We start from the raw sequence: 23,129 nt of genomic DNA on the forward strand, positions 1-23,129 counted from the left end.
GCTTTCTCTTCTCACCTTGTTCTCCCATGGCTGATACCATAGTAGGCTCTGTCAGAAATCCCTCTTTGCTGTGTAAACCTACCGGTGTGAGTTCCTGTGTGGTGCTTGGCTCTTCCTTGAGGTGCTTCCTTTTGTTGTGCAGTTCCAGCCCCAAAATTCGTCTTGCCTAGTCCCAGCAGGTCACCAGTGCTGCCGTGGCATTTGAAAGAAGCAGCAGGTCCCTTTGCTGCCCGATCTTTCCTGAGCCCTGGCCCTACCACAGCTGTGCCTCGGGAGTAGCCAGGAGACTTGGGAGTAGCCAGGGCAGGCAAGGGCCATGTGGCACTACAAACTTTGCAGTATGAGAGTGAGGAGGTGGAGCTGCCATTTAGACCTCCCCCAGCCTGGCTGTGGTGGAAGCCCATCTTCCCAGGTGGGTGGCAGAAATAAGGAGCTGTGCCAGCACTGAAGGCAGAGGGAGCTGTGGCTGTGACTGGGCTTTCCCTGCACTGGGGCTTGGCAGGGAACTGGCGGTTCATTGATGGCTGTGGAGCTCCTTTGGCCAGGAGGTGTCTCAGCTGAAGTGCTTCAGCACTGATGGCCTCCTGCCATCAAGAAGCGCTTCTTTAGCCACACCACATATTTTAAAGGCAGTATCCTATAGCAAAGTAGTGGTAAAAGTCTTGTTGCATTATAAGATAATGTTACATATACATTACAAGCTGACCATTTAGTTGAAGTTGCATTGTGGAAGCTATAATTTCACAGCTTGAAATTTGGCAATATATATCATCTAGCAGGACGATCAACTGAGAAGATATTGTTCAGCCTGTATGTGTATATAGGTTGTCTTTGTTACTGTTTCATTTCCTTCAACTGTTTGTTTGGAGAGCTGTAGGTAGTTCTCTGTGTATTTTCGGGTTCCACCCATGGAATTCATAAAGACATTTTTCATTTTAAACCTTGTCTTCAGGTTGAACACTGGACATAATGACTTCTAGCACCCAAATTGGCCTGTTCTAGTAATGACAGCATACTTGAGGGGTGATGATAGCTGGGGTATGCTTTTTTGTAACAGGAAGGAGGATCAGCATTACTGGGAGAGTGCAGTGATGGAGCAGGAAACAGGCCATGCTAAGTTCCTTACTAGACTTTCATTTTGTTTAATCAATCTGAGTCTTCGTAACATCAACCTATATGAAAAGTGTCAGATGCTTGCTGTTGTTGTGAACACTGCAGTGATAAAGAGAAACCTAAATGGTGAACACACAAGTTTCAACCCTACAGATTGCTGCTGTACATGTAGATGTGGTGCATAAGGCAGTTTCCGAGTGTTAAAATGGTAAAAACCCCTTGGTGTGTAGTTTCTGTAGGACTCCTAAAGCTGTAGAATAGATTGATACTGCAAATTGTTGGATTCATAGCCACTGCTATCATCTTAAACGGCGTCCATTTTGTACTATCCTGATGAAGATTCTGATTACCCCTTGTGTTTTTCTAGACACATGGGAGGTTTTTTCAAGAACTTTTTGGATGCTTTGGCTAGTACATTTGTATTTTACAGCTGGATTTGTTTTATCAGTTTTCAGGAGAGAGCCCTTGCCTCAAAAGTGGGCCATTAGTCATAGGAAAAAAAGGTGGTGTTACTTATGGCTTTGGATACGTCAGTAATGATGATGTGGTTAACTTTACCTGAAAATCTGAGCATTGTTTCTCTGATTGTTACCTTGTGAACATGGTGAGACTGTATGAGGAAACAGTTGTATTTCTGGTTTTGCCATAGCGATGCTATTGTGAGACTGGTTCACTTTTCTTAAACATCAGCTTTTCACTGGGATCCCTGTTTCTTTAACTCGAGTCTTGAATTGGATTTCAAAAAATTATCTTGACGCTCCCAAAGAAATAAATTTGAACAGTACATACTGATCAAGGTGTTGAGTATTTTGAAAAGTCAGCTCTTAAGACTTTGATGCTATGCTTGCAAAGTTCATGCTTACTTTTGACTTAGCCACTCTAAATGTGATTCCCCACTGGTTTACTTTCAAAACAGTCCATTTTGCAAAGTGGACTGTTAAAAGAAGAGTTTGTACTGTGCTCCTAAGCGTTATAGAACAGCCTGGAGAGAATTATTAAATCAGATTAACGTCTTGAAAAAATGCAGTAGATAAGACCAGAACCTGCATACGAACAATGAGGTTTAAAAGCAATTACTGAATACAGACTCACTGAGGAGCAGCAGTCTGTTTCATTACTTGAATGAGAAGTCATAGTATTAGGAAAGAAACCTGTGGTTAGATATAAACTATGTACTGTCATACGCTTTATGTCCATGGAACAAACAAGTCAGGGTTGCCAGGCACTTTTGTTTCAGTACTGTGTCACTCAGCTAGAGTTGGCAAATTTAGTATTCTCAATAGCTTTTCAGTGTAGATGCTTTAATCAGTCTTAATTCAGGTGTTCTTATTTCAGTGCAATGCTGGTCTGTATGTAGAGAGGATGTCACAAGATCTTATGGGACAACTTAGGAAGAAATATACAAAAGAAATTAATTAATAACGAAACCAACACCAAAAAAAACTTGTTTTATGTAACACAGAATGGGAGGAGAGGTTTAATACTTAGAGATGTTAGTCATGACAAAATCTGACTGACAAGTGATGAAATTACTTCTATTTCCACTGACAGTCAGGAGGTTTTCTTGACAGCTCTATGGAGTTTGTTCTTTGTTAATGTGACAACAGCTCTAATGTAATTAAATTTATTTCTGAAGTGCTACATAGAAATTTAATTTCAAAGGGAGGGGAAAGATATTAAGGTACTTAATATAATTTCTGCAGGTTCAATTCTTCTAGAAACATGTTCAATTTATTTTGAGTTCTGTTACTGAGTACTTTGGGCATTTTTCTGATAAAATGGTTAATGTGTGCATCAACAGGCTTGAAATTATCAAAATTGGGTTTTGCTTGATCTTTTCTCTTTCTCCTGAAATGAAAAATGTCAAGATTAGATCAAAACCTTGTGCTTGTTACTGAATTTCTTGAATGTTTTCATTTTTCTTTTCTTAAATTAAGAATTTAATTCTAGACTGTGAATGTTATGCCTGCAATAGCATGAACTGTACTTCCTTTGCTTTTGTTAGGTAATATGTTCCTTAGTAAGTGTAGATTAAGTGGATACGTACTGAAGTTAATGGCTAGATCAGGAGATGTAGAAAAGTATTTGGTCACAGTAACATGCCTCAAAATACTAAAAATGGGAAAAGAAAGTAGCATATTTGGGGTAGTTAAAGGTTTGTGTAAAATGGGAACAGAAATGCTTGAAACCTGTGGCACAACAGTTTGTACCTCTCTGGTTCCTTGTGCGTGCTCACCTGCATGTCCAAGCCAAAGTCCCTGGCCCTTGTGGAAAAGAGGAAGGGCTACACTGCAGTGCTCCTCAGCTGCTGGGTACAGCGTAGAAACACCACCTTTCAGGGGGAGCACAAGTGAATTTCTTACAGTGAACTTGTTGCAATGCTCTATTTTTTGTTCAGATTTTCTGATGGAGTCTTTACTTAGAGACAGACTTCTAGAAAATGCAGTAAAACTTCAGTCTTGCAGAACTTACTTAACCTTCGATTTATAATGTGTTTTGACTTTATCTGTCAAAGACAGGCAACTTCAGGATTTTTTCTGATTTTTTTTTTTCTTTCCTCCCCTTTAAGATCGCGCTGGAAGCATCAGTACTCTTGATTCCTTAGATTTTGCAAGATACTCTGATGATGGCAATAGGGAAACAGATGAAAGAGTAGCAGGTAAGTTTTCTGTATAATTTAGGAATCATAGAATGTTAATTTTACTGTTAGACTTGTTTCTAGCGTAAGTGTATTTAAATGAACATTTCTAAAGATGACAAGACTTCACTGTAGTGGTTTAACTAGTCACTTGATGTTATCATGTTTTAGACAATTCTAATACAATAATAGTCAGTCAGATGTACTTGTGTATGATTCCAGATATCACCAAGGTAGAAATAAGCAATATACTTAAATACTGTGCCCATCTTTGGACAGTAGAACTGTATCTTGATATTGTCAACTGACTATTACTGTTTAACTGAAACATATACTAAAATATTCTGTGTAGTATTCTGTGACTACTACATGGGTGATAGATTTCTGATATACACATTTCTTTCGAGTCACCTCTTAAATACAACTTTCATGTAGATCAGTCAAATAAGCATTTCCAAACCCAGAGCGAATTTGGGATTTACTCAGTTCCATAAATCTTTTTTTGCTATGAATCTTAATTATAGTGCTTTTCTCTCCCATTTTATTCTTTCTGTAAGATTGGTTTAAGGAAGTGACTTTTTTTGCCTCTTGTTCTGAACTTAGGAGTCTCTGGCACTTTTAATTTCAGGATCTTTTCTCTCACCAAAGGCAGAACCTTCTCTCTATATCTGAGATTATTTTAGTAATCTTTTTTGCATGTGAACCCTGTTTCTCTAGTCCAGGGTTTTTTCTAAGTTCAGATGTTAAGTTATTCATGCCTTCTATAGAGAAACTCAATAAAACTCTCTTGAAAACTACTGCAGAACTCTGTTTACTTCTTGTCACTTAATGCTGTTTAATATCACAAATACATGAAGGTTGTTGATGCTGGGACTTTTGCTCACATAGTCAAACTTTATGAAACCTGAAATAATGCAAGCTGCTGTGTCTCTGCTCCACGCTGTTGTCCCTCCTCTGAACCACCAGCTTCCTAGCAGAAGCACTGTCATGTTCTTAAGCAACAGAAAGGCTGGTGAAACAGTTCTGTAAAGGATCTTGACTCAGAAATTCTCTCTCACTTAGTCTGAAATGGCAGCCAGTATTGAACCTGAGAGAAGAAAAAAAAGTGGTGGAAAAATCTAATTTTTCTTACCTGGCCAGTGTTACTGAGTGAAAGGGGTGGATTAAATTCATGAACATGAAGCAAACTCAGCTATTTGGTGCTCTTGTCTAAAACTATAGGGACTTACTGTTCTTCAATTTATATGGAATCTTCCAGATTCTTATTAATCTCTAGTTACTCTCTTTTTCAATATAAGTAGTCTGTTTCAAGGAGGCAATAGCTGTAAATAGACAATTAATCTTCTAAGCAGATTGTTTCAGGAACCCAACTACTTGTGAATTGTGTCCTGGAATACAAGAAAGAAACAAGCAAATTTCCAATACTTACTTTATTTATTTTCATCATCTTAGTAGATTTTCCTGTTTCTAGACAGTATTACTTGGCAACAGTATTACTGAGAGAACTAGTGCTTGGTGTGCTGTCTTTAGTAACTGAATTGGATTAGAGATGCTTATAGAAAGTATATTCCCAGTCAGAATTGACATTCAGTAGAACCATTAATCTTCTGATGGAACATCAATAACCAAATATACTGATTGCTTCCAGTATGAAATTAATACATCCTAAAATTAAATATTAAATTTAATTAAGTGATCCTACAATAGAGCAGTGTTTTGGACAATTGCAGTATAGTTGATTGCTGTCATATGTAATTGACAAGTAAATTTTATATCTGGATATTTACATTACATTTTGTGTCTCTTTAGAGATGTTTTTTAAAGAGCTGTTAAGAAATGTCCTAAGAATTTGAACAAAACAAGACTGGATATTATTTCTGGATATTCGTGAAGACTCAAAGTTTTCCAAAATATCCTATTTCTACATAAAATTCTGGTTCAGTCATAATTGCTTAAAATATTTTGCCGCAGTTCTGTTTAAAGCAATCTTCCTGAGCAATAAACTTCAGAAAACTGATAAGTATTTAATTTGCACATGAAAAAATTATGACAGTAGAGGTTTCAAAAACTTTGCAAATCTAGTTCCTTCTTTGAACAAACTCTGGCTTATAACTTCTGCTTTTGAAGTAGTTCTTAGCTGCAAGTACAGTTTGAAACGTAAATGGAAGTCCATCCTGCTTATTTCTTCTGAAATTCTTTCTTTGCTGTGAAGAGCTTTGATGATTAGGAGATAAAATGGTAATCTGTTGTGCAAGCTTGAGGCCATGATCTAATAGCCATATTTTCCTTTTGATAGTTCCCAGAGTGGTGTTTGAGTAGTTTCTCTTTGTAAGCACCCTTCTTATGCTGCTATCTTTGTTTTTTAGTGTTTGGATAGAATGCCTTATTTCCCTAGTCAAATGAAAGATAGGACATAAATGCACATCAGTCACTAAATGTAATCGGTAAACTGGTTCCAAGTCAAAGGGACTTGATTTCAGTATTTCAAAACTGTTAGCCCAGTCCATTCCATCTGGAATTAGAAACAAAATTTGGCATAGAAGTAAACATGTTTTGAAGAGTTGGTGTGAATTTTTCTTTTGGGAAGCCTGATCAAACGCAACTAAGTCTCTTCTGTAATATTATGAGCTTGACTGAAAAGATGCAAGTTGAGGGTGTAGATAAGCATGAGAAAATTAACTGCAATTTAGAAAACATTCTTCATTATCTACCCAACCTTAATGAAAATGAGAGCTATGTAACAATTTGGATAATACACTTGTAATCCACTAAGAGCTTAAAAAAAATATTTGCATCCTTACAGCTTGCAATTTACTAGATGGAAACAACTTGTTCTCTAAGACTGACAAATCTTGGATCTGAACTCATGTATTAAGTGCTTGAAATGGTGCTAAGATAAACTCAGTACTTAAGGATTTATTAGGGTTAAAAAACCTCCTCCAAATACTGATTTTCATAAAACAATGAGGGAATGGAAAACCTGTTCCCTTCCTGTGGAATAAGAGTATATCTAACTTAAGTCAAATACCCACAGCATTTGTTTTAAATAGGTCATCTGACATTCAGTTTAAGGAACTGAATCTTCTACCACATCTTAAGTTGACCATGTGCACAAGTATGCTTGTGATCCAGAACCCCTACTTTCCATAATTCAGAATCCTTGTTATTGCTAACTTGCCTTTCACACCTACTATTCTTAGAATCTGATAACTTTAAAAACACATGTTGTGTTTTTCATGATAATAAAGTTAATTGTCATAGCCAAATTCCATTTCAATCAATTATGTTCTCAGATCTCTCTGTGTTAGCATTGATTTCTGGCTAGACTATGTATCTCTGGTTAGCAGAGTGAAATACTGTTTGTGTCAGGATTTGAAGGGAAGAGACAAGCTCAAAAACCACTTGATTATTTTTGAGAATTTCTTTTATCTAGACTTGGGTTCACAGTTTCTGCTTTTTATAGACTTTTTTGTTTGCTTTTTTTAATGATTACTGTTACTTGAGCACAACCAAAATGAGAGGAAAATCTTAAAAAAAACAAACAAGCAAAACCCAAAAAATCCCTGAACTCAAAAGGCATCTGTAGTACAACAGTCATGTGCTAACCCTGTGTGTGCAATTTGTTTATCCTGAAAATGGGTTTTGTCTTCCCGTTTCCTGCCTCAGGCCCTGTGAAGCAGTTGTAAGCCTCTTGAATTTCCTTCCAGGTTGATGATCTCCAAGGGTTGAACCTGAAGACAAGTCTGCTGTAGTTGAGGTTTTCTCCGTAGCTAGTCCTGTCTCATTAACTGAAAAGCATTAGTGAGGCTGCCGAGTCAAGTGTTGGCTTCCCACTATGACAACAAGTTCTCCATTATCTTGCTCATGAACTCTCATGCTGGTCTTAATCTTTGTAGTGTGGTAGTCATATCTCATGCTGTAATGCAAATTTCTGGTTCAGGTCTATAGGTATTATGTCCTGAAGAATTTCACAACAACTGTAAATAAGGTTGCTTTTCTTCTTAGTGCTTGTTTTAGGAAAGTGGGAATTGGGACACCTCAGGTCTTGAAGTATGTTTGTGATAGTGACTTCATTGCTAACTATTGTCAGAGAATTTAAATTTTTTTCTGATTGACTCAAAATGTATATACAAATCCATAAAATGTAATGGGATATCATACATGTTTTAAAGGGCATAATTTTGGACATCTGGAGTTCTTCATTTACTTTGCAAGGAGGATGAACTCAAAATAACAGTTAAGGAACTAACAACAAAGCTTGTAACAGTAGGAAATTTTGGGGAAAACTAGGAAAGCACAGGGTCCCTCCTCCTTCAGAGGAGAACTGCTTTTAAAAGAAATTGTCTGAATGCCTTTTTTGGCTTCACAACACAAAACTACCTTTCTCCTGTTGTCTGAAGTACTTCACAGTGAAGTATGCAAGAGTCTAACAAGATATTTCATAAGTGGAATGTAAAATTCTGGTATAATTGGAAATAATACTGCTTATACAAAAGCTAGCACTGAAAAATTTTAGAAATACTGTTTACTTCTTCAGCTTTTTGGCCTTGACCCAACAAGACTGCTGTTCATGTAGATTTTCACTTATTCCATCCCAAATCGCAGGTTGCTTTTTATAGCTATCTTCTCAACCTATGGTCCAATATCTTATGAAGTCACTGACAAATATGAGTAAATAGAATAAGATCCTTGAGGAAACTTCACTTTTAAATGTCAGAGCTCAGCAGGCAAGCTACTTCTCTTTTAAGGTGTGTTAGATTAGCTTCTTGAAAACTGATTCATGTAAAAATGGCTAATCTGAAAATCTTTATCTAATGCCTGGTTGCTTGCTTGAAAAATTCAGTTTTTGAGGAAGTCTAAGGAATTTTTTTTCATAATGGTAGCTGTAGTGATTAGAGTTCTTTTTATAAATAAGAAGCTAGAGATCCATTTCAATTTATCACCCCTAAGGCAAACCAGATTGTTCAGAAATGCCCTTTCCTGGCAGGAAGATTAACCAAACTCAAGGCTCTAAGTTTCTTTTCTCTGCTTTCCTGATGTAGATGAGTGTCAGTTTGGTTCTTTCCAAGGTTATCTGCAGCAAAACTTATGTGTATTTTTTAAGGAATGTCTGCTCCTTCATCAAGTGCAATGAGTTCTACATTTTATCAGCTCACTTGAGCATGAAGTTAAACTTTAGCTGGCTTTATCAATGCTTTTGAAGGTGTAACTTCTCTAAGGTACTACAGCTTGGTAACAGGAGAGGGGGAGAGAGATCAGGTTATTATGTTAAAAGTCAGCACTTGATAAGGGTTACAAAGAGCGAGGTTAGAAGCTGCCTTTCTATTTAAGGGATTTCCAGTGTTGATTTCATTAGTACACATGCCGAGTTTAAAATCATTACAGATTTTGGCAGAAGATCACATTTCAGTATAATTTCTAAAATAAAGAACTTTTAATCATAATTTAACATTTGATTGAAGTTATGTTATAGCTACTTACAAGTATTTATGCTTATATAACAAAAATACAAAGTTCTTCAAATATAAGCTAAATTTGTGACAGACTCGCAATCATCAAGGTTTTGTATGGTGGCAAATATAATGGTGGCATTGATAAGGCTGGATGAGGTACAACTGTGACAGTGCTGTGTTGTAGTAGAACTGTGGGGCTGCAAAGTGACAGCTTCTCAAATATACTGTGTCTAGAACCTGTGTAACAGAAAAACATGCAGCAGAGTCATCTACTTTTAAGGTTGAATGGGTTAAGTCCTAATGGCTTCTAAGAATTTTCAGCATCATCACAGTTCACTAAAAATTCTTGCCGTCTGACATGGGTTTGTCTGACATGAGTTTTTTGGCTTTCTACGCCTTCAGACATGTCTTATTCCTATTTTCCTTAATGGGATTTCCTGAGTTTTTATAGTTTGTGTTGTTTTTCTAACTCTTTTTGTTATTTATATCATTCTAGTGCAGGGCACTCCTGATCTGCAACTGTTCTGGTCTTTGAAAATATTTTACAACAGTAAAATGTTAACACATAGTCATTTCTGTCACAAAAATTACTCAATTTGAGTTCTTTACAGTTTTCAAAAAGTAACAAATTAGTAGTTTACAACTTAGAATTGTAACTGTGAATAAGTAACTCAAATGCAAGGAAGTGCTAAAATTAGGTACTTAACTATGAGAGCATTTTCTAACTTTGTTGCACAGAAGTATTTGCAGATCAGCATTGCTGAATACTAGAGAGATTTTACATATTTTATTCATTGTATCCTCAGTTGCGCTTTTATATTGCTGCAGTAAAATTCTGTGCATCAAACAAGTTACTTTCATGTAGCAAATGTGGTGTACTGTAGTTACTCCTTCAGTTTTTATCGATAAATGCAAACTGAGTGAATCTTTTTTCCATGTGTGCTAATTATCAAGAGTCTTAGTAACAGATGCTCAAAAGAGGAAACATTTTTATTTGCAACCTTCAGTAGCATTTCTTACAATCTAGAGCCAATGCAGTGATTCTGCAATGCATTGTCCTCTGTGCAGATATTTCAAAAGTCCATGTTAAATTTTTTCCAGGCAATGTTTAAAGGTGTAATTGATATTTTCTTATTAAAAGCAGCTATAACTTTTTTTTTTTTTTTTTTTACATGCGAATAGAGTAGACTTTAAAATATTTTTAATAGGTTATCTAACAGTTCAGTATTCTAGCTGTTCTGTGCTCATCTTTTCTAGTTAAATATAACAGTCCTTCTTTCTGGTAACTGTATATTTTAAGTGTGATTAGACTAATCTGAGAATTAATGAAATGCATGTATTTATCTGGTAAGTCCTGAAATAGGTTCCCTTAGATGCTCTAATTGTAAAGGGCTATAAAAAGAACATTTGCTCTATATTTTGCAAAAGCACAGGGTTTTAAAGTTTAAACCACCATATATACATATGACCTCAACATCAAAACACTTGAAACCCCAGTGCAAACAAAGGACCAATGGCCCTTTTTGGAGGAAACACTGGAACATGAGAAACACATAACAGTGACCAGGAGAGTAGAGAGGAGAAGTAGGTGATGACAGCAGCTAGAATTACGTATTTTTTACTCTAAAGCTGACCATAGATCTTTGAAAATGTTGAGTCTAGAATCACTGTAAACTTTTAAGAGTAATGAAGCAAAGGCTTTTTTTGTTTCAGGTTTCTTTATAAGTACTGTAGAAGAGCTGCATTTTTTGCTTTGTTTAGTCGTGTGCATCTCTTCAGTGTATTCAATTGAATTCAAAATCCTAATCAACTCTAGTGTATTCCTAAAACTCCTCTGTTTTGAAAGAGAGATTTAAAACTACACTGTTTTTTATAGTAAAATAAAGCATGTTTCAAAAATCTCCCCTTAAAACTACTAAGATTTCAGTGTATAATTTTTTCCAAAGGTCTGTAGCCTCAATGGGACAGTACATTCACTTTGTGGTTTAAGCTTTGCTACATGGAGACAGCTTCCTCTGCTGACAGCACCTATTTGATTCCTTTAGATCTGTGCTCTGATTGTCTATATACTCCCCTTGCCCCAAGAAATCAAAACATTTGACAGCATCAGCTCCCAAATACTATCCCAAAACCCTACAGCGAGTCCTTGTCAGACAGCTTGAAATTTTGATTTAGCTGACTTAAGACCAATGAAACTATGGAAAACATTCACCAGTTTGCTTTCAGACCAACTCTGCTGCATGTGTTCATAAGTTCCATAAAGATTGCATGCTTTCTGTTTAATACAAACAGTATATTTTTTTTCACACCCATCCTTGCTTTTTATATTTTATTTTTGTTTCCCTTGCCTTGGTTGGATGCCTGTGTGTGTTTAATCCAAATCCCTGTCCAGTCCTGGAGTTTGAACTACGGAAAGCCAAGGAGACCATACAGGCCCTTCGAGCCAACCTGACTCAGGCTGCAGGTGGTGTACATAAACCTTTTCTTAAGTCTCTACTTTGAACAATGTAGAAGTAGCTGAGCTCATCCTCTGTGAGAGAGTAAAATTTAGTTACTTTTTTTTCCTCCCCAGAAAATGAAGTTCCTTTGCAGGAACGAAAAAATTATAAATCAAGTCCTGAAATTCAGGTAGGTGGCTGATGATAACTGAGCTTTGCATGGACTTTATGATGAGAATAAAGATGAACCAAAGATGTAGTGTATTGTTTTCTCTTTTTCCAGGAGCCAATCAGACCTCTTGAGAAAAGAGCTCTAAACTTCCTAGTTAATGAATTTTTATTGAAGAATAGTTACAAGCTTACATCAATAACATTTTCAGATGAAAATCATGATCAGGTAAAGTTTGCTTGTGGTTTTTTTTGGGAGGGTTTTTTTCACATGTTTGCTTTCCATATTCTGATCTTGTCATAAACTCAAGTGATTAGAATTACTTCTCCTGAGCATGTAGTTCATTTCAGTTAAATGTTAGTTAGCATTTTCATATATAAAGCTTGATTTGAAAACACAGCAGTTTGTGGAGTATTTTCCCAAAAATTTTAGGAAGGAAACAGTGCTTGTGTTCTTTAAAGGAAGCAAAGAAGAAGTGAAGTACTGTGAGTTATAGGTACCTACATACTGTCTTGGATTCTGATGTGACAGAACTGGATCTTGAACATGATCTTTTCCTTAAATCATACTCATTTGATTTGTGCAGGATATACAATTTACTCCTTGTTTGTGATCTGGGTATATATGTGAGTGTACTTAATCACCCTGTGTCATTGAATACAGTATTGAAGAAGCTCCCAGTCATAAGGTGTTATCTTAGATCTTCCCAAACATAGCTAAGACAATCAGTTTTATGCCTAATGATCTAAATGATTGTGTGGTACTGTAACAGTCTGCCTCTGGGAAATTACACCTGTACTTGTGACTGAAATGGAAACAAAACCAATACCTCCATCAGTAGAAAGCCTTCTATCAACTGCACTGGCTTCTGCTAGAATTTGAGCAATGTTATTTCTGATTCTAAGAAGTGTTCATGTTCTAGTAAAAAGATAAATTGTAATCTGTGTGGTTTTGAAAGGTCCTGTCTTTAGTATGTTACCTAGAGCTGCCTTTAGGGTGAAACTGCTTTGATTCATGAAGTGGATCCTTTCTCTGCTATTGTTTCTTGCTATCTGATTTAAGCTTTCATCTGCTTTACTACAATGCAGTCTTGATGTGATTATTTTGCTGTTGTATGGCCTGGGGTCAAATGAGGAAGAGAAACAAAAATAAAAGGAAGTATTTTGTATGCTTTAGTTTTTTTTAATTCCTTTGAAGGATTTTGAACTTTGGGATGATGTAGGATTGAACATTCCAAAACCTCCTGACCTGTTACAACTCTACCGTGACTTTGGAAACCATCATGTTACTGCAAAAGATATGGTGGATGCATCAGTCGGTGTAGAAGACGATGAGTTAGAGGCTGATACTCCTATACTTGGGACCGTCCCTGTATTTGAAACAACGCCACAGTCAATAGAAGTAAGTGTATAAAAGAAATGTTACGTCTGTTTGCAGTACTACTTTACTGTACTAAACTCTTTTTTTTCTATCTTGTATTTAGCAATGTTTAATAGTGCAAAAATTAGAAGATCAAATTAGTGTATTGAACAGTGAGAAATGGTCTTTGATGGAACAAATCCAAAGACTTGAGAGGTACGTACTTATCAGTCTACTCAACTGCTGATAAATGTTGGATAACTTCTCAGTGTTTTTCTAGCACAATAATAAAAACATACAACATAAAGGTATGAAATTATTAGGAATTCTTCAGGGCAGGGCAGTCTTTCCTTTTCAGTAGATGGTATTTCATTAGAAAAAGGAAGAGACTTCAAACTGACTATTTCCTTATTATTGCCTATATAATTTAATTTTGTAATTAGTTTTGTTCTTTCAATGTAACTTCTTTATTTCTTTGAAAACATAATCTGTTCTGATGTGTTTTATATAAGTTTTCCCTTAGCTTTGTTACTCATTAGTACTGTGGTGTGTACAGCTTACAAACATTGTTAGAAAGATGCTTGTTTTAATGATTGATGTCATCACAGTTTTTCTTTCTAAAGAGCAAGACTAGTGGTGCTTTTGCTCTTGTTAAAAGTACTTTAAAAGTTTGGTCGAAACATGCGGTACTGTAAACCTTAAGATATCATTCCTCTTAAGAGGTACACTAATGCAGCATATGGCAAAGTGTGTAATTTTTAAGTGGCTTTATTGACTTGCATAGTTACCGTTTCAAAGCCAGGTAGAATAGTATATATTGAGGTAGGATAGTATATATTGATTTCACCACTATAGTGTTTTAAGTTTTGCACCCAGATAGGGTTCTGTCTTGCAACCATTTGTGTCTCAGTGCTCAGGGTTCAGCCAAACGTAGGTAAGGCTGTTGTTACCCAATTGTTTCATTGATCCACTCACTCCAAGTGCAATGTTTTTCCCGCTACTAAACAACTCAATGAAACTAGTATTTATTTAAATAACTTTTGTAATATAAGTTACTTCTATTAAAGGAATTTTTAAACATACCGGAATTGAAGAGCGAACTCTTTTCAGTATGTTGTCCTTATTTATGTGCTTCAGCCTTGTGATTTTAACAGCATTTGCATGAAAGCTACAGAAATATTTCATTCTTTGCTTTTCCTTTTTCAGTGAAATAGATCTTCTCAAGAATGAAAACTTTGCTGTGTCAACAGTTTATGGTGTAGCTCCCCATCCTTCTTTAAAACAAGTGCCTCTCACAGTCTCAGAGGACAATGGACGGTACTTGGATATCAAGAGCTCTGAGAATGACAATAAACATGGAAACACTGAGGAAACAAGCCTTGCTTTATCAGCTGAAGTGGACTCAAGGACTTCTAAAGACGATATGCTAAATTCTGTGCCCTGTAAAGAGACAGAGAAGCTGTCCTCACGTACTCCATCATCTAAAACTGCAGTCCACTTTGATAAACCTAATAGGTTAGTGATAAGTTGTAAACTGGCGTGCTATAACTAAAAATTCTTAAAGAGACTAGATGTTTTTCTAACAGTAAAATTCTGCCACATGAAGAGACCATTCATGTTTTGCATGCAAGTAAAATACTTACCGTACCTCTACGATACAGTACTGATATTTTTATATTGTCCCTAATCTTTTTAGGAGGGAGTACATATGACAAACCTACAGTTTCAGTATTAAGTTTGTGTTTCTTTTTGTCTTCTACTTATTTCTAAAACCTGTTTGTTTCTAAGTCCTGTTTGCTGCAGCAAAAAAATAGATAAAATCAACATAGTGAATGGGAAGACAAGATTCTCTTTTAAGTTTTAATTTCATAATTGTCTTCTGTTCCACTGGAAGAGTTGTTTGAAAAATTTTTTTTGTTGTTCCTATGTAGATGTGTATAACTCTATTATAGAGTATCTAAGAGAGCAGTGCAATTTTTATTTATATATTTTTTTAATTATCATAAAGATATTTAATTATCAGAATGATGGCATTCTGCTTTTTTGAGTTTTGATTTTGGGGCAAGTCTTCACTAGGTAACTATGATTCTTTTAACTAAAATAAGTTATTCATGTTGTACTGTTACTTGGAGACTGAGTTTGTGTGTCTAAGAGTTCTTAAGAAAGCCTCTCCGATCTGTAAAAGTCTTTTTGTAGTGAAGAGGGGAAGTGACTTGTTCGTTAAGTGGTAGAATAAACCACTGTGTAGCCGGCAGGAGTAACATGTACACAGACTTAAGGAGAGAGTACAACTTCTAGCACTACCACTGTGGACAAAGATATGCAAGTAGATCACGTTATGATCTTACTGTTGCTGTTGCTAGGGAAGCAGTCAGCTATCCTGCTCTGTATCTTGTCAGTTTACGTAGTGTTTTTTGCTGGTGTTGATACTGTAATATGCTTCTAGAATTATCTTCCACCTGAAAATACCAAGTAGAAATCTGTGTGCCATTCTGTGCAGATGGAAAATAAATGCGAGCTGAAGGGGTTGAAGAAAAAGAATAACTATAAAAAGGAGTTGCTACCCCTGCTAATAATTACCTTTACTTGTAAGCTCTACGTATCCTGCCTTCTCTGGATTTTTTGAACTTCTTGCACAGACTTCTAGGGTCAGGGGCACTTTTTCAGGGATATCAACTTTAGAATTGGACAGGAGGAATGATTTCTGATTTTTTAATACAGTGCTTAAGAGTCTCATGGCAAATTTCTTCTCTTTTAGTTGAATATACTGGTGTTAAACAGGAAAGTAAAACAGCTTAGATTTTTCTGAAGAATGGTCAGTGGTTCCATTTAAGCTTTCCAAAGTTTGTTTTCTTTTTAAATTTCTCTCATATCCTAACTGAATATCTAGACTAGGTAATAATCAGAACTGTTGTACATGGATTGCTAAATACTTGTCTGCCTACTTTCATTTGTAGTTTGTCTCCGGTTTGTTTGCTCAGTTTAACAGTGAGTGCTGGGTGACCATAAGTGCATGAATATTAGATTGACAGTTTGGGGATGGTGAGGATGTGTATCAAAATAGGATGAAATCACTGAGTGAGGAAGGAACTGCGTATTTCTAGTGGGATTTATGACAGTAGAACAGCGTTTGTTTTGCTGCTCACAGCTGTTTTAAAAATAACAGCACATGTTTTTACTTGAAAAGTGGTTCAATGAAGCCATGAATCCCCACTGAGTTAACTTCAGAAGTCCCCTCAAATGCAGTTCACTGCAGAAATAAGTAATGCATGTGTAATATGTAGCTATTTTTGTACTGTGCTTTGGGCTTAACACGTCAACAAAGGGTCAAAGGAAACCATATTTGAAAAAACATATTTATAGAACAGTATCTAGTACTAAATTTTTTTCCCAGATTAGGCACTAGGTTTTTAATAACACAGTAATTTTTTTCACTTAAAAATACGTTATTTGTTCAGTATTTTGAGATCTGTGGAAGAAACTGCACAATAAAAGTGCTGGATATTTATTGATTTCAGTCCAAGGGTGGTTATTTGTAGGAGACAATTGCTACAATTTATTCAGAATGCATTAAGAGGGATAAAAAACGAAGTCTCTATCCTAAAAGGCAAGATTGTTACTACTGTATCTAGAGAGTGGATTCTTGGCATAAATCTTGCCCAGATGGGAAGAGAGGATAGAAGAGCAAGTGAGCCTGCTTTGTGTGACTGCACTTAGAGCAGCTGTGCGTGCATGATGGCAAATGAGGACATGGCCATCATTGGAAAAATGCCTCATCTAACAGATTGCAGTAGAAAGCAGTAGCAGCAGTTTAAATAGACTGCACCACATGTATTTATTCAACTAATTTAAGATGTGTGGTAATTTGCACCAAATACAAGGTGTTTTCTGTATATAGCTGTCCTGACTTTTTGAGTAAATTCACTCTTGTCACGGTCTTATACGGAATAGAATAGCAGTACTTGGTTTCTGTATTCATCATAGTTTCATATATTTGAACATCTTCACTAGTGGCATTTTGAAGAGACTTTCCACTGATTTGTGTGCAAGAGGCTTGGGTCTTTCATTGTTTCTGTCCAGCATAGCCATCAAGGATTTTGCTAGACTTCATCAAGGAGAAGCTTTCCTGACTCCAAGTATAGCCAGCAATCATAACGGGATCCAGGCTGCCCAGAGCTTGTTGTTATTTAACCCACAGGGAAGTTCAGTGACATACTGTCATACCTAGTTTTCAGTCTCTGCAAAGTTGGCATGGAACTTTACCCTTATGTAGGATTTTAGTTAGAATTCCAAGTGCAAGGCTTGCTCCTGTTCTTTCAGTGTAAAAAAACTATAAAGCCTTTAGTAGAGCCTGTAAATCTGTCAGTCAAGAATATTTTACAGAATAAGGGCTAATATGTTGTTTAACAGAGGTTCTTTAAAACTGGCTAGCATTTAAGTAGTTTAGTAACTTTTTTAAAGTGAACCTCGCACCAAAACCAAGCTGACTAGAAGCAAAACGTGCTTCCTTCATTAAAATTTAAAATGTGGTTTAAAAATCCATACTGTCAAGCAAGAAAATTGATTTTAAGTAGTAAATGTAAATTCTTATCGTATTTTCTAAATAGAGGAGGAAAACTGTATCCTGCTGATTAGTTGAAACAGTTATAAGTAGGAACTTTGATTCTTGATGTGCTTTTTTGGTTAGAAAAGGGTGAATGAAGGTAAAATGTATTTACTATAGTGTTACACTTCAATCTGTTAGATAAAAATCTATGTCCATGCACATAATTAGATGTGTGTAGGATTGCAAAAAATGCACTCAGGTGCTTTTCTAAGAGTTCAAAGATGATACCAGTTTCCACATAAGAAATAGGAATCGTACCTCTTTTCTTAAAGTCATATAGTGTCATTAGAGGATTCAAACAGCAGGTGATGATATAGGGTGACATGCTTTTTGTTTGTTTTGGAAGACAAATGTTGGTATTCCTCTTTAAATATAGCAGTGTTAGCATATAAGTACGGGCCTCAGATAAGACCAAGGAAGTTGTTATTATGAGGAAAAATAGGATGCTGATACTGCTTTGCCTGTTTAATGTAATGATCAGTGACAGTTTTCTGGGAACATTTTTGCCAAATTATCCTCTTGGGACAAGGGTGTTTTGAGACTATTATCAGGTTTTATATGTGTACTTAACGCTTTGAGTAGCTCGGCTGCATTGGCTGGTGCTGGGTGTGGCCGTGAGGCAGTGCTTCTACAGATACACATTGAATGAGGGCTCAGACAGCAATGTAAGGTTAATTTTGAGTTTCTGGCTATGCATTTGAATCCGTTTCAATCCATAAGTGGTGGTTGAGCAATCTCTATATAATGCTGAAGCTTGTAAGTTGACCGACTACTCAAATGCTTTTATGCAATGTGCAGAATCAGAGCATTAAGCAAAAATAGAAAAAATACTGTTTCTTGCGATTTCTGTGCCCACACTCCTCTGTTTGCATAATTGTGTGCTTCCTCTTGTATTGCTAAAGCTTCCTTTTCTTCGTGCTTTAGTCCTATTTTTGTCTGTGCAGCAGTTTGAAAGATGTTACATTTTTCCGAGCTAAAAGTAACTTCTTAATTAGGACACTCAGGGATTTTTGTCTTGCTACAAACTAAACACCCTGAAAGTCAACAGTGATTTTAAACAAAATCTTCTGTATTATGTACCAGTTAAAACATGCTTTCTGAGTGTCATTTTACCTAACCAAGTAAACAAGAATGAAAGGACTTGTTTTATCACTTATCTGATTTATGCTTTTTTCACCCCACTCCCTTTTTGATGATGTTTCAGGACCTTGTCACCAGGTTTCCATCAAGCACTACTGTCCTTCTGTCGGATGTCAGCAGACAGCCGTTTGGGATCAGAGGTATATTTCCCAGTTGACATAAACTAAAAGATCCTTTATTTTGCATGGCAGCAGTAGTTAAACAAGCACTAATTGCTTTGAAACAGAACGTGATCATAGATGGAGAGATGAATCTATGTACGTGAAACTTAAGAAATAAGGATGTGCTTAAATTTTAGAAATAAGGATTTTAGCTTAAATGTGAAACCTAGTGATAGATGTGTAATTACTGGGAAGCTTTGAGTCTCTAGAAGTGGGTTCATGGTTTTGAAGTTGCTGACAGATCAAAAACTTCCAGCTTAATATGTGGGAGTAATTTAGGTATTTTTCTGCTAAGTGGTCAGCCTGCTGTAACCCTTAGTCCTCTGAAAGGATATTTTTCTGTTCCTGTGCTTCTTTTAAAAAAAGCAAACAAACAACTTGGTTTTCTAGGTATCTCGGATTGCAGACAGTGAAAAAAGTGTCATGTTAATGTTGGGACGCTGCCTGCCTCATATTGTTCCTAATGTGCTACTTGCAAAGCGAGAGGTGAGGAACCCTGAAATCTTACATCTTATTTTTAACAGGTTGTTTTCTTATTCATTTTGAAGATGTGTGTAATTTCATGAAAGTCTGTTACTTGCAATCATGTTCTTACTTTTGTGCATGCATCTCTGCTCGTAGAAAATGGTTTTGCACCTCTGTCAGGTGAGTTCAGTAAACCTGCATGGTATCCCAAGATTTCTTCCTCTGCTTGAGGCACCCATTAGTGTTCAGCAAGACTGTTACTGTAGGTCCATCCTTTTGTGGTAGCACGGATGTTTTTGTTAGAGAAGATCGTGTTAATATGCATTATAAAGAACAGAGGCTATCAGTTCAACCATTAAATTTGGTTTATTTTGGCTATTGGTTTTGATAAGGATTAATGTTCAGGTTCTTTTTCAGCATTATGTACTTGACTTAAAAAAATATCTTTTAATGTCTTTTTCTAGAAACTCCATGTATCAGCCAAGTTAAGGTTCATAAAAAATAGTCCTTTGGTCATTTTCTTACAATCTTGCTTATATGTTTTCCTTAACTTTAAAATGAAACTAACTAAAAATTACAAAATGTAATGTGTATTTTGAATGTAACTAAAGATGGTGGTTTGCATAGTCATTCTTTCATAGCATAGGAAAGGAAGATTGTGATTGAAGATGGGAAAGCAAACGACTGGTTTTATATGCTTTGTTGTAAATATTACACATTACCCAATGTGTAAAAAAAAACCCAAAAAACATATCAAACAAAAATTCGGTGACCTTATAGTTGACATTGAAATAAAGGGTTTGAAGTGACATAGCTTGTTGAGCAAGTTTTAGTCCTTGTTGACAGGACCTACAGTATGGTAGACTTAGTAGTGTGTTTTGCATAAATTAATTGTAAGGCTTTGAAAAATTCCTCAAGAAATTTGTACTGATCCTGTAATCTGAAATTTTATACCATACAAGTAATTATCAGTCGTTGACATGGTGAACTTCAGATGTGTGCCATGTTTTGAAAGTTCATAAAAGGCTTTTTTTTTGCCAAGGGGGTGGGGATTTTAACTGGGTGCTCTGGAAATGGTTCTGTTAATAGTCTTTCAGAATAATTCTGTGAATGTTCATGGATCAGTGCTTAATTTCTGATTTCTTATTTATTCCTTTCCTTCCTTCTGCTTGGCGCAGGATGTGGTATTTTGGCTTCTTTTCAAAGCTTGTAGCATAATCTGTGTAATGCATTTAATATTTTTGTGACCTTTTAGCCTATTTGCTTCTTATGTTGTTTTACTGTTGAAGTTACATATGATTACATATATGTTTGCCTTAAATGAATTGTCTGTTCCAGTTTACTTGAAAAGCCTCAAGTGAGAATTGGGTAACTGGATTGCACAGGATGCCTAATTTTCCAAGTATTGAAATTTGCTGTAAAAATACCTGGTTTTAGTTACCTGCCACCAGTTGCTATAACTATTGTGATGTTCTTTCAGATGTAGTCATGGAATTTGAAGGAAAAATTGGGTAGACTATCTGTTAGTATTTATTAATATTGATATTATGAAAAGTTAACTTAAGAACTAGGCTCTCTTCAGCAAGGTATAACTTTGAGTCTTGTCCGAAAACAATGTGATAATGAGAATTTTACGCAATGTTACAAAGAAGTAAAAATATACCTAAAGATCGCTAATTTGAGAAAGATGTGTAGCAAGTTCAGATTATAATGCAAAGTGATCGCCACTCTGCTCTGAAAAGATGAGTGGTAGTATTTAAAGTCTTACACTGTCAATGCATTAGGCGTGAGAGCTAAACATAATTTTTTGATGACTCCTTGAAATAGCTTTGTTCTTTAAGCATCCATTATGTTGAAATTGGTTGCAAAATCTTAAGCTGAAAATTTTGTGTTAGGCATCTTTGTTTTGGAGAAACTGAGTTTGCTGAGGTTGACAATCTCTCAGTAGTTGTTATCCCTTAACAGAGATTCAGTAACCATTTTTCCTATGCTTTTTGCCATCTTAAGGTCAATAGCAACCCACCTAACTTGGTAGTAAGTGTTCCAGTAGATACTACAGTTGACACATTTCTGAAATTACTTCTTATTCTTCTGTATTGATACAACTTTAATTGTTCTTTCATGTCTGTACTTTAGGTTCCAGTGGAACGTAAGAAAGAAGGAAAGACACAGTATTGAGTAGGGTGACTGAGGGGATTATTTTAGTTGTTTCTAAAAAAGCAGTTCAACTGGGTAAAATGAATAGCACATAACACAGGATAATTGCCTTAAAGCAATTTGTAGTAATTAAAATTCCATGTAACACCATAGAAATTTAATTTTGTTTATATCTCAAGTGTCTAGGTTATCCTAACTTCCTGAAAACATGTATGTCAATATTGAGATTTGTATGTGAATGCACTGACAAACAAAGGAAGTACTGCAATCCAAAAAGTAATTGGAATTTACAGTAATGAAATTCTAAAATCCAATTCTTAAAAAAAAAAGCCTGTTGGATTGACATGCGGTCTGTGATAACAGTTCTTGCAAATGAGCAGCTTGAGTTCATAAAAATTCATTTACATTGGAAATTGCTTTCTCAGTTGTTTTTTACCACTTAAAAGTAAAACACATTTAAGGTATAAAAAACCCAAAAGTAAAATCAGGCACCAAAATCTGTCAAGAGGTGTACCATAAAAATTCCTTTGTCAAAACTGTAATTAGAGAAAAGCAATATTTTAAAATGTTTGGGATAAATAATCAGTGCAATACTATTTCTTACCCTTTATAAAATGTAAAAGTCAATTTTTTTTGTCAGAAAACAGAAGTAATCTTGTTCCTATGTAGTCCTTTAATGGAATTGGGCCAGAGTATACTTTTTGGCTTAATATTTTGTTACTCTTGTTCTTAATCAAGAGACATGTCTTTTAACTGCTTACGTCCTTCATCTCACCTATTATTCCAGTGTTAGTCCTGGGCATGAAAATTGTCAACCATTGGTATCTTCTAAATGACTGTTTCTATTTCACAGAATACGGGACAATAGAGAAATTTAAATGAACAATTACAATACTTTCTTTTACTCTGTAAAACTTAGGTTGTGGTAGGTTCTATAGACTGTGTGTCTGGAAAGCAGGAATAGCGTTGACCGCAGCCTGTTCGCTGGTCCTTTTCTGGCTTACATGGGGTGTTGGTTTTGGTTTGCAGGTTTTTTTTGTTCTGGGGATGGGAGTGCCTCACTAACATCAGGCAAAAATTAAATCCCTTAATTCCCTTCTCTTGGATATGAGGGGCTAGTGTAGTTTCTTAGAATGAAATAGCTCAGGCTCATAGAGTATCCTTTTTATCTCTAGTCTGAAAGCTGATGTCTTTCAGCACTGTCTTTAAACCTAACATGGATGCAAGGAGTTAAATTTGATGTTTATGAACTGAATTACTAATTGTTACTGGTAGTGTCACAACTTTTATATGCAGGTTTGCAAATAAACACTAGATATAGACAAAGAAGTGGAAAGTTTTTTCACACCCTTACCTGCATTGATTCTTGTGTAAAGCCCTACCTTTGGGATCTATAATAGGCTTGATTTGGACCCTGGAGTAATAGTCTC

General features: G+C 35.8%; 1 protein-coding gene across 3 annotated transcripts in view; it reads left to right on the plus strand.

Moving 5' to 3' along the window:
• Positions 1-23,129, plus strand: part of RELCH (RAB11 binding and LisH domain, coiled-coil and HEAT repeat containing) — a 75,962-nt gene that overhangs the window by 13,559 nt on the left and 39,274 nt on the right. For 2 of the 3 annotated variants that reach the window (XM_050321751.1, XM_050321734.1), the window contains exons 2-10: positions 3,683-3,772; positions 11,597-11,668; positions 11,777-11,832; positions 11,926-12,039; positions 13,009-13,212; positions 13,295-13,386; positions 14,377-14,685; positions 18,981-19,056; positions 19,468-19,563. In XM_050321751.1, the coding sequence (XP_050177708.1) occupies positions 3,683-3,772; positions 11,597-11,668; positions 11,777-11,832; positions 11,926-12,039; positions 13,009-13,212; positions 13,295-13,386; positions 14,377-14,685; positions 18,981-19,056; positions 19,468-19,563 (1,109 nt within the window). The remainder of the gene's footprint in view (positions 1-3,682; positions 3,773-11,596; positions 11,669-11,776; positions 11,833-11,925; positions 12,040-13,008; positions 13,213-13,294; positions 13,387-14,376; positions 14,686-18,980; positions 19,057-19,467; positions 19,564-23,129) is intronic. The other variant, XM_050321742.1, reaches the window with a different exon arrangement.

This window comes from Myiozetetes cayanensis, unplaced genomic scaffold (genome assembly GCF_022539395.1).
Source record: "Myiozetetes cayanensis isolate MyiCay16 unplaced genomic scaffold, myiCay2020 scf1, whole genome shotgun sequence".
Classification (NCBI taxonomy): Eukaryota; Metazoa; Chordata; class Aves; order Passeriformes; family Tyrannidae; genus Myiozetetes; species Myiozetetes cayanensis.